At 38.5% G+C, this 12,664-nt stretch overlaps 1 protein-coding gene across 2 annotated transcripts in view; it reads right to left on the bottom strand.

Moving 5' to 3' along the window:
* Nucleotides 1-5,360: 5,360 nt before the first annotated feature.
* LOC149808388 (acid phosphatase type 7-like) overlaps nt 5,361-12,664 on the bottom strand; it is a 53,333-nt gene continuing 46,029 nt past the window's right edge. For both annotated transcript variants that reach the window (XM_089976549.1, XM_089976556.1), the window contains exon 12: nt 5,361-8,684. In XM_089976549.1, coding sequence (XP_089832675.1) covers nt 8,625-8,684 — 60 coding nt within the window. In that variant the 3' untranslated portion in view covers nt 5,361-8,624. The remainder of the gene's footprint in view (nt 8,685-12,664) is intronic.

Raw genomic sequence — 12,664 nt, 5'->3', positions numbered from 1 at the left:
CATGCCAACCCAGTTATTTGGTGGTTGTGATGGTTAAGGAAACTCTGAGGAATTCATTCCTGACAGGAAGAAAATTTTGAATGTTTGGCTTCCAAAGAGAAACATATTTTGAAAAAGAAAACACATTAAATTTGCCAGAAAGCAGTCCATAACTATAATTTTGTTAGTACATGAAGTACCACAAAAGACAGAAACTTGAAGGGATGAGTGTAATCTTTACCTCTGTGGCCATTGTGTCTAATGAACCAGTTTAAAATGAAGCCTGTAACATCATTATCAAAGTAAACAAAACTGCCCATCAAAAATATTAACCTGGTATAACCTGTACTTAACATTATTTGCTGGAGCCATGGGTACAGAATTGGATATTCTGTAGAAACTATAGTGTCACAACCATGGGTACAACATTTGGCTATTCTGTACAAACTATAGTCCCAAAACCATGGGAACAGCACTGTCACAGAGTAAGGCAACCTAGGATGGATAATTGTTTTTCTGGTTAAGCAACTGAACAAGCATGTATCTTGTCATAGATTGCTTTCGGCAAGGGACACAAAGAACATGGTTTGTAATGGTATTCTACTCTTATTAATACTCATTCTCTGTAGATTTAAGGCAAGTTTCTTTTCTAACTGACACATTGTTTTTTTTGGGATCTTGTCAAGGAGTGTACGTTCTCCATTTTGTTCTACATCCATGGGGTAAGTGTTACATTTTTTTTATATTTGATATGTGGAACATATTCAGTTTTAATGTCATAGCATAAAATGTTGCCTTTACTACTACGCGGATTTGATATGTTGTGAACTTTTGCACTGTTATAAGTTGCTATTAACAGTTTAATGTAGTAGCATGGGTCTATAGATTTTAATTCCATACCTGTTATTATGACCGGTTTGGTTTCATTTCAGCTATGTCTGTGTCTGTACGTACGGGTGTATCAGGCTGTCAGTCTGGCTGTTTGTATGTCTGTCTTATGGGTTTAGAAGTAGGTGTGACCATCAGGGCCAAACAAAGATGGAAGTGCTGATTTGTAAACTTGTGTGTATGGTGGATTATGAAGGGGGTGTGTGTCAATACAAGTGTGGGCCAACCCAAGAATTCAGGAGAACCGTGTGGTTTGACAATGGACATATGAACCAGGTCAAAATGTTTCATTTGCAAGTTTATACAAGTATTTACATGAGTCATACATGGTTTTGAATCGCATGGACTGTACAAACGACTACGAGTCACAAGTCATATGTTTGGTACAATTGTTATGTTGATTACAGTTGATCATGTTTGTTCCAACTGTATGTTTCAATGGAACATATGGTGTGTTTCAATTGAGAACAACTGAGTTACCTTCATTACATGAGATTATATGAATCTTAAATTCTTTACATGAGAATATATCAATCACATTTTTGTTTTTCCATTTGTGAATATTTGTGTCAAGTAACTGAATGTGTTGTATGTTTAGAGCTTGAAAGAATCACACTGTATTTGTAAAGAATATAAATATTTTTATCAATTCGTTTCATAAACTTCCATCTCTTATCACATATTGTGTTGTGTTGTCATTTAATCCAAGCATCCATTCAGGTCAAATCATGTTTCAAGCACTTGCCATTGAAAATAAACAACAGTGCTAGAAACATGGATATAGCATAGGATCTTGTTTACAAACTAGTGCCACAACCATCAGTACAGCATTGGGCTATCCTGTACAAACTATAGTGCAGAAACCATGGGTACAGCAGTGGCCCTTCTTAACAAACTATAGTGCAGGAACCATGGGTACAGCAGTGGCCCTTCTTAACAAACTATAGTGCTGGAATCATGGGTACAGCAGTGGCCCTTCTTGACAAACTACAGTGCTGGAATCACGGTTACAGCAGTGGCCCTTCTTGACAAACTATAGTGCTGGAACCATGGGTACAGCAGTGGCCCTTCTTGACAAACTATAGTGCTGGAATCATGGGTACAACAGTGGCCCTTCTTAACAAACTACAGTGCAGGAACCATGGGTACATCAGGGGCCCTTCTTAACAAACTATAGTGCTGGATCCATGGGTATAGAAGTGGCCCTTTTTAACAAACTACAGTGCTGGAATCATGGGTACAGCAGTGGCCCTTCTTAACAAACTACAGTGCTGGAACCATGGGTACAGCAGTGGCCCATCTTAACAAACTACAGTGCTGTAACCATGGGTACAGCAGTGCCCCTTCTTAACAAACTACAGTGCTCGAACCATGAGTACAGCAGTGGCCCTTCTTAACAAACTATAGTGCTGGATCCATGGGTATAGCAGTGGCCCTTCTTAACAAAATACAGTGCTGGAACCATGGGTACAGCAGTGGCCCTTCTTAACAAACTACAGTGCTGGAATCATGGGTACAGCAGTGGCCCTTCTTAACAAACTACAGTGCTGGAATCATGGTTACAGCAGTGGCCCTTCTTAACAAACTACAGTGCTGTAACCATGGGTACAACAGTGTCCCTTCTTAACAAACTATAGTGCAGGAACCATGGGTACAGCAATGGCCCTTCTTAACAAACTACAGTGCAGGAATCATGGGTACAGCAGTGGCCCTTCTTAACAAACTACAGTGCTCGAACCATGGGTACAACAGTGTCCCTTCTTAACAAACTATAGTGCTGGAACCATGGGTAGAGCAGTGGCCCTTCTTAACAAACTACAGTGCAGGAATCATGGGTACAGCAGTGGCCCTTCTTAACAAGCTACAGTGCTGGAATCATGGGTACAGCAGTGGCCCTTCTTAACAAACTACAGTGCTGGAATCATGGTTACAGCAGTGGCCCTTCTTAAAAAACTACAGGGCTGGAAGGGGTCTTAACAAACTATAGTGCTGGAACCATGGGTAGAGCAGTGGCCCTTCTTAATAAACTACAGTGCTGTAACCATGGGTACAACAGTGTCCCTTCTTAACAAACTATAGTGCAGGAACCATGGGTACAGCAATGGCCCTTCTTAACAAACTACAGTGCAGGAATCATGGGTACAGCAGTGGCCCTTCTTAACAAACTACAGTGCTGTAACCATGGGTACAACAGTGTCCCTTCTTAACAAACTATAGTGCTGGAACCATGGGTAGAGCAGTGGCCCTTCTTAACAAACTACAGTGCAGGAATCATAGGTACAGCAGTGGCCCTTCTTAACAAGCTACAGTGCTGGAATCATGGGTACAGCAGTGGCCCTTCTTAACAAACTACAGTGCTGGAATCATGGTTACAGCAGTGGCCCTTCTTAAAAAACTACAGGGCTGGAAGGGGTCTTAACAAACTATAGTGCTGGAACCATGGGTAGAGCAGTGGCCCTTCTTAATAAACTACAGTGCTGTAACCATGGGTACAGCTGTGGCCCTTCTTAACAAGCTACAGTGCTGGAATCATGGGTACAGCAGTGGCCCTTCTTAACAAACTACAGTGCTGGAATCATGGTTACAGCAGTGGCCCTTCTTAAAAAACTACAGGGCTGGAAGGGGTCTTAACAAACTATAGTGCTGGAACCATGGGTAGAGCAGTGGCCCTTCTTAATAAACTACAGTGCTGTAACCATGGGTACAACAGTGTCCCTTCTTAACAAACTATAGTGCAGGAACCATGGGTACAGCAATGGCCCTTCTTAACAAACTACAGTGCAGGAATCATGGGTACAGCAGTGGCCTTTCTTAACAAACTACAGTGCTGTAACCATGGGTACAACAGTGTCCCTTCTTAACAAACTATAGTGCTGGAACCATGGGTAGATCAGTGGCCCTTCATAACAAACTATAGTGCTGGAACCATGGGTACATCAGTGGCCCTTCTTAACAAACTATAGTGCTGGAACCATGGGTAGAGCAGTGGCCCTTCTTAACAAACTATAGTGCTGGAACCATGGGTACATCAGTGGCCCTTCTTAATAAACTACAGTGCTGTAACCATGGGTACAACAGTGTCCCTTCTTAACAAACTTTAGTGCAGGAACCATGGGTACAGCAATGGCCCTTCTTAACAAACTACAGTGCAGGAACCATGGGTACAGCAATGGCCCTTCTTAACAAACTACAGTGCAGGAACCATGAGTACATCAGTGGCCCTTCTTAACAAACTATAGTGCTGGATCCATGGGTATAGCAGTGGCCCTTCTTAACAAACTACAGTGCAGGAACCATGGGTACAGCAATGGCCCTTCTTAACAAACTACAGTGCAGGAACCATGGGTAAATCAGTGGCCCTTCTTAACAAACTATAGTGCTGGATCCATGGGTATAGCAGTGGCCCTTTTTAACAAACTACAGTGCTAGAATCATGGGTACAGCAGTGGCACTTCTTAACAAACTACAGTGCTGGAAGGGCTCTTAACAAACTACAGTGCTGGAACCATGGGTACAGCAGTGGCACTTCTTAACAAACTACAGTGCTGGAAGGGCTCTTAACAAACTACAGTGCTGGAACCATGGGTACAGCAGTGGCCCTTCTTAACAAACTACAGTGCAGGAACCATGGGTACAGCAGTGGCCCTTCTTAACAAACTACAGTGCTCGAACCATGGGTATAGCAGTGGCCCTTCTTAACAAACTACAGTGCTGTAACCATGGGTACAGCAGTGGCCCTTCTTAACAAACTACAGTGCTGTAACCATGGGTACAGCAGTGGCCCTTCTTAACAAACTATAGTGCTGGAATCATGGGTACAGCAGTGGCCCTTCTTAACAAACTACAGTGCTGGAATCATGGTTACAGCAGTGGCCCTTCTTAAAAAACTACAGGGCTGGAAGGGGTCTTACCAAACTATAGTGCTGGAACCATGGGTAGAGCAGTGGCCCTTCTTAATAAACTACAGTGCTGTAACCATGGGTACAACAGTGTCCCTTCTTAACAAACTATAGTGCAGGAACCATGGGTACAGCAATGGCCCTTCTTAACAAACTATAGTGCTGGAACTATGGGTACAGCAGTGGCCCTTCTTAACAAACTATAGTGCTGGATCCATGGGTATAGCAGTGGCCCTTTTTAACAAACTACAGTGCTGGAACCATGGGTATAGCAGTGGCCCTTCTTAACAAACTAAAGCACTGGAACCATGGGTACAGCAGTGGCCCTTCTTAACAAACTATAGTGCTGGAACCATGGGTACAGCAGTGGCCCTTCTTAACAAACTACAGTGCTGGAACCATGGGTATAGCAGTGGCCCTTCTTAACAAACTATAGTACTGGAACCATGGGTAAAGCATAGGATCTTCTAGTCCCAGAGTCATGAGTCTATCATTTGTTCTTCAGTACAAACTACAGTGCCAGAACAACTGGTGGGCCATATAACCTTCTGTACAAGCTACAGTCAAGATAGGTCACAAACAAAAACTCCTGTCTTTGAGAAAAATCATTTATTGCTTGTATGAATGCATTTCTTCCTTTTAATTTCATATTTTACTTACATGGAATAAAGAGATACTTTCAGGTAATCAAGCTGCATGCTAAAGAATGTGACAAAGAAAACAATACAAGCTTCTTAAAAGACCTTCCAATCAGTAGACCATAAACATGTGAAATGTAGCATGACTAGTGCTGGACTGTGCAAAATATCACCGTTAAACAAGCTTCTTATAAGAACTTTGAGATATTCATAGTATATATAGAATTCAAAGAGCAATGAGGTGAAATTTTTACCTGAACCTGTTTTCATTTCAACTATATGCTTAAGAACAGATTTGACAGGAAGCCTGAAAATCAATTACACTTTACATGAACAGCTGTAGTGAAGTGAAGAACATTCATGCATAATTGATTTCTAAGCTTCATGAGATAAAATATGAACTTCATTATTGTAATTACAAAAAGTTCTAAAAATAAGTGACAAATCTCAAGAAATAAATAACAGAATTATAGAACTATTTTAACCACTGTTTACAAACTTTGCCAAAGCAAACAAGAAATATAATAAGTATTTGTTTCTGATGTTATGAACTAATATCTAGTTTTCTGCATCAAACGATGTCATTCTAACTGATCCAAATGCTTGTTACAATGGGTTATAGTTATTTGCTGACACACATGTATTGGCAGATTTGATGTAGGTCAAAGGATCCTGCAGTTGCCTAAACCTTTAAGCCATTAGCTCCATTGGACTGACCCACACTCCCCATCCAACCCTTTCTAAATCTGGCTATGCACTGTTTAGAAGCTCCCACAAATACATCTTAAAATGTAATAAAGTTCTAAAATAAAAGCTAAAACATTTGTCTATGTGCCAAAGCTGTTCCTGTCAGTTTGATACAATTAAGATGCAGTTAAAGAACAAAGTGCTGAGTGAAACAGGGGCCATAACTCAATACTGTTTTTTTCTTCTGGAAAACAGTAAAAATCAAACTTGGCCCAAGTCTTCGTTGTATTAAATCTCATATAAAATTTGATATTAAATGCATGCTGTACTGAAGTTATTGTGCACAAACTGAAGGACAAAGTTGGAGGTCAAAATTCTGTAAGACACTACAAGACTGTTCAAACATGAATTCGTGATGGACATGATGGGGCATGGCAAGAAAGCACAGACATGAAAAAGACTATATACCTCCTCTAGAGATATGGCAGGAGGCATTAATGATAAGGAATTATAAATATGGCACACAATTATTAAAAATTCCTCTCATGCTTTCACTTAAAGACTCCTAATTTAAACATACCAAAACAAAATAATGTGATTGATATACAAAAATTGGTTATCTGGGTTGTCAAAGTATTAAATTACCTCTGTCACCTGACAGCAGATGATGCATCCAACTGGACACTGAATCTTTGTTCTTCAAACCAAACATATGAAAATTCAAAATTTTCTGAGTAAATAAATCACAGGAATTGGATTAATTCTTTCAATTGCTTTTCAGGAATAGTGGAGGTTGCTATTAACAGAGGAAAACCATGCAAATATTACGAAAAAACAAAACTGGAGAAATGAACTATTCTAGGATACACAATTGCAGGATTCATACACACTAAAAGTGACCTGAATACACAAAAACCCAGGCAGTATATTTTTAACAATACCAATACCTCTTCATTTAATCACTCTTATAATTAAAAAATAAACCCCATTTGTTAAAACCTCAAATTTTCAGGTGTAAAATAAATCATGATGATATATCATATCCGGTGTCATTAACAGGTGTCATAAAGTACCAACTCTTGAGAGGGCACGGGCAATGATTGCAGTTCTAATCAATTACTTCATTTCCACATAAAATTTAGTGGGTTGATAAGTCTGAGGATCAACAGTCGATATATAAAACTGGAAAAAAATATTTGCTCAATGATCTCTTTTTAAGCTTAAATAAATACATGGCAGTTCCATACATATGGCAATGTTGAAAGATACCAACATGATATTAACATAGTCTCAAAGGTTAAATCTATTAAATAATCCCTTGTTCTTATTCAGTCTTTCAGGTTTGTACAAGTCAATTAAGAAGCGGTGTGTGCATATGTATACAGCAATAGTTTGTTTAAGAAGTATCTTCTTTGCTTTTAAGCCTATTGCCGCTGATTTGAATGTCCCTTTTTAAAGCAACCTTAAAAAGTCTCTTGTCATATTTCCAACAGCTGACCTCTAAAACCCAAATCTGAGAACATTAAAAAGCTGCAAAGATATGTGGATATAAACAACAACCTGAACTGTAAATTTTTGGATTAAAAAGGTGGGAGTATTGGTTATTTACAAGATTACAAATTTATTAAATGCTATAAAAAGAAAGTAAAAAATAAATTACTGACATAGATAAAATAAATAGCCTGTTAAAATAAATATGTTCAATGCAAACAATGGGTTATTAATAGACTGGATAAAATTTTTACATACAATAATTGGGACCAGAAATATCAAATTTAAATATACCTAGCCCAAGACTGCATAAATATTTTACAACAAGACAATATTATACAAAAGAATACTGATTGTGACCTGCATAAAAGCCACCACAATTACATTAGAATGTTTTAGTGTCTTTCCTAGTCATTCTCTTGACCCCTTTAAAGATCACCAATACTGATATGCACATCTTAAAGGTTAAATTATTAGCTAATCCATTATTTTAAGCCAACCAATCTTCAAGTAAACTAAGAGGTGAAATAGTACATATATATCAACCACCTGCTTTAAGAGGTCACTTTGCTTACCAAAGTACTGCTTGACACGGGTCTGAATGTAGCATAAATTAACCTTTATAAAGCAACCATACAAAAGTTTCTGGTGCTTTTTCCTAGAAGTGACTTCTAAAACCACAATCTGATTATACAAAAGAGATATCAGTATATTTATTAAAAAATATGCCTTAGGCAAATGTGGAGAGAAAGAGAAATCTGAACTCAACTATTAATGATTATAAAGGTCCTGACATGAAGAACTTTGGTATTTTAAAAGATGAAAAATTCAGAAAAATGTCATAAAAATCAGATTACAAATAAATAATTCACTGTGATTAAATCATTGGAATAATAAAAGAAAATCACTTGAAATATAAAAAAGTACTGTTAGAGTGCTAAAAATACATTAAGTATATTCATTAAGACAAGAAACATATTGAAAAATCAGGATCATAATTTTTTCAACAAAACATTACAGAATACTTGGCATCAGTACTTCCTCAATTGTAAGAACCATGTTTCTCCTTGACTATCATCAGCTTGTCAATGATCTGGCCACCCTAAAAAAGAAAGGATTTTTTTAAATTAAAAAAAAAATTACAAAATTTGATTATAATCAAACTCATCTAGCATTGTGATGACAAAACGTTTTTTAAAAATATTATAAATCTAGTTGCATGTGTTGACAAGCTCAGCCAATCAGATGCAAGATCACTTCAGTAGTATGTGTGGATTGAGTTCAAAAATGAAGTGATCCACTATTTTGAGCAGAAATAGTCTTAAGCTCAGCCAATCCGATGCAAGATCACCTCATTAACATGCATATGCTCATTATTACGTACGATAATGATGACACAGGTCCATATTACTAATATGATCCAAGTCAGATCAAAAATATGTCCAACAGAATGGCAGCAAGCTCAGTGAATCAAGTGCAAGATCACTGTATAAATATATAAGTTGATCACACTCATTATCAAACCCATTTCAGATGCTGCCAGCATCAGCCCATATTCCAAGTCTGATCCAATACATTACCCAATTGGTAGAGAACAGCCAAAAGATTGAGGAAGTTACATCCCCTACCCACAATTTGGCACAATCCCCTTCCCCCAAGATGGTACTGTCTCAGTCTCAGGTCACATATGAAGCAGCTTTGAGTTTCATTTTACATATGGACTACGTTGTGCAAGGAAGTGCTTTTGATTAAAAACCTTTGCTTCCTCAAATCCATTTGAAGTAGAGAAAAATGGATTGTACCAAAAAGCTGAACAATCTGGGACAGCAGCCAGTTGTACTGCTGTTATAGATTCCACCAGTTCCATCTAAGCTCTTTCAATTAAAGACCTCTGAGGAAAGCATGTGAGTGTGTGTATGTGAATTAGATTTTTAACATAGCTGTAACAATATTTCAGTCATATCACTACAATGTCTGCAGTGTGGCAGTTTATAGTGATGTCTAACACTGGGGCATCATACTGCAGACATGTAGCATCATGTACCACCAAGTCACATTATCCTGACACCGGGCCAACCAGTTCTAACGCTAACCTTTTAATGCTGAGCACCAAGCAAGGCAGCTGCTTGTACTATTTTTGTAAGTCTTTGGCATGACTTGGCCAGGATTTGATCCAGCAACATTCCACATATGAGGTAGATGCTATAACCATGCCACTGGAGCAGTCTCTGAGGAAAGAGCTTGAGAATGTCCTCTCTGAGATCGATCACACAATTTGGATATTGTCAGTTACAGAAAATATGTGCTTGAAAGGTATTCTGGTAATGGCTGATCTAACCTTAATTTGACACACATACAAAATTCAGCTTGATCTGGGTTATCTCCTTGCTGCTGAACTGATAACCCATCATACTATTGTCCTGATATCAGAGCTTGAGTAGAAATACCCGTCATACCCAGGACATCCAAGATTGTTTTGAAATACACATGATACCCTGTTCCTGATGTCAGAAACTGAGTGGAAATACCCATCTTACCTAGGGCATCAGAACCTAAGTAGAAATACCCATCATACACAGGACATTAGAACCAGAGTGGAATATACCCATCTTACCTAGGGCATCAGAACCCGAGCAGAAATACCCATCATACCCAGGACATCAGAGTCTGAGTGGAAATACTCATCATATCCAGGGCATCAGAATCTGAGTTGAAATACCCATTGTACTGAGGACATCAGAGATTGAGTGGCAATACCCATCATACCCTGGTCCTGATATCAGAACCTGAGTCTAAATACCCATCATATCCAGGACATTAGAGTTTGAGTGGAAATACCCTTCATACTCAGGACATCAGAGATTGAGTGGATATACCCATCATACTCTGGTCCTGATATCAGAACCTGAGTGGAAATACCCATTGTACTGAGGACATCAGAGACTGGGTGGAAATACCCATCATACCTTGGTCCTGATATCAGAACCTGAGTCTAAATACCCATCATATCCAGGACATCAAAGCCTTAGTGAAATGCCCATCATATCCAGGACATGAGTAGAAATATCATCCCTTCATTAACTAGTTAAAAACAAACAAGATCTCCCTAACCTCAGACTACTTCAGGTACCATTTCCTAGCCCTGACAAGGTCTTGAGGATGTACAAGACAAATGTTCTCAAGAAGACATAGGACTGATCACCATGAGCAGAAATCTGTTCTTGGCAATGAAAGCCATAGCCTTCATGAAAGAAACTGAATCATCAATGCACAATTGCTCTGATCAAATGCATTCACTGTGACCTTCATCCCCAGGGGTTTCATAGGCAAAACCATACTCACCTGGAAGTAGGGCAGGTGCTGATACCTAAGGAATGTTGTTGCAGCAGACAAACTCAAAATAAAGATATTTTTTCAGAACTAGGACTGAATGAGATGGATTTGTCCTTGTTGACAAGCAATCCAAAATGAAGCAAGAATGTAAAAATGAAATGCCTTGCTACATAGAGATGCTCTCCTGTGTTTTACACCAGCAAAGTCTTCCTCCAGAATGGTTTCATGCTCAACTTGGGTGTACAAAGATGTTATCTGAAACAGCTATGACCTTGAAAAGGCCCTGAGTAAGAAATTAGGTTATGTTGTGAAGGACTTCAATCTCTATGACCTTGAAAAGGCCCTGAGTAAGAAATTGGGTTATGTTGTGAAGGACTTCAATCTGTCTTATCATGAAGAGAGTGTACATTCCAGTGAAGGCCATTATATGATGGGGCATGTTTCTTGGGTATCAGAATCAGAAGACAGGTATAGCATTGTTTTTTTAGAAGGTTGTCGTGAAAAGAAGCAGGACAAAAACCAGACTTTACTTCCAGTACTATTTCTTGGGTTGATTAGACTGAAGGAGATTTGCAAAATAAAAGATCTGTTAATACACGAGTTTTGAAGTTAGAGCAGCATAAAATGTTGTTCACTCAACCAGACTGTACTTTTTTGGACATAAAAGAATGGTCCTTTTCTAAGAGATGCAGAAGATCTGAAAGATTAATTCAGTCAATGCATGGAAAGCTGGGTCTTCCCCAGACAACACCAATCTGAGGATCAATTATAGTGCTTGTGTCCTCACATTCAAATAAGTGGTGGCTAGGAACCTCTTGCAAAAGTAGTGATGACTTCTTGCAAGATTCTCATTACAGTCTCATACATGCCAACCCTTGGTGAGGAAAAAGTGTAATCCAAGTGGACAAAATGAGCAATCTGAGCAGAAAAAGAGTAATCCACATATAACATGATAAAATTCGATGAGCATAAGTACAAAATGATTTATTTACCCCTCTTGTCTTTTAACATCAATTACTGCTTCAACAGTTCATATGTAGCACTTTTAGCTTTAAAAAGTAACAGACTCTCATACTGCATTTCAAATCACTTTGTACCATCTGAGACTATGACTGTTTTGCATAACACTTATTTCTGGGTTACTGAACCTGGATCTGAATTCAGTTATATTTTTGTTAACAATTACTGAACAGTCTCTCTCGGTCTGCATTAGAATGGCAAAGAACCAATAATCCTTTCATAACCTGACAAAGAAAAGGACACTTATATCTTCCAGTCATTGGGTCTTTTAACTGGGAAATAAGATGAAAAATTCAACTCTGTCCGCATGCAGTACATTATCAGGTAGAATGCCAACTTAATACTACAGGAGTTCTCCTTTTAATTTATCAGCAACCTTTCCTGCAGCAAGGTTCATCAAATGACAGCGACAACCTGATTTGTATACTGATGGAGACATTTGTCAAAATACAGAATGCAACTCCTTTATAAATTCCAGTCATCACTCATGCATTATCAGCTGAAAACCCCATACAGCTCTGCCAACTTATGTTTATTCAAAGCATTATCAAGCAAATAATTTTTTTTTCCTCCAGTGAATTTACTGTTAATTCTGGTAATGACAAAAAAGCACACTGACTTTGCTCTTTTCGTTGTCGAAGTCTCTTACACAGACTGAGTACAAATTTTTGTCATCATAATCACTACTCCTGTCTGTGGCAATATGAAGCAGTCCAATTTTCATGGTTT

This window comes from Sinohyriopsis cumingii, chromosome 1, assembly GCF_028554795.1.
Source record: "Sinohyriopsis cumingii isolate HCF-2022 chromosome 1, ASM2855479v2, whole genome shotgun sequence".
Lineage (NCBI taxonomy): Eukaryota > Metazoa > Mollusca > Bivalvia > Unionida > Unionidae > Sinohyriopsis > Sinohyriopsis cumingii.
The sequence above is the reverse complement of the archived record's forward strand: the minus strand, read 5'-3'. Positions and strand labels throughout refer to the sequence as shown.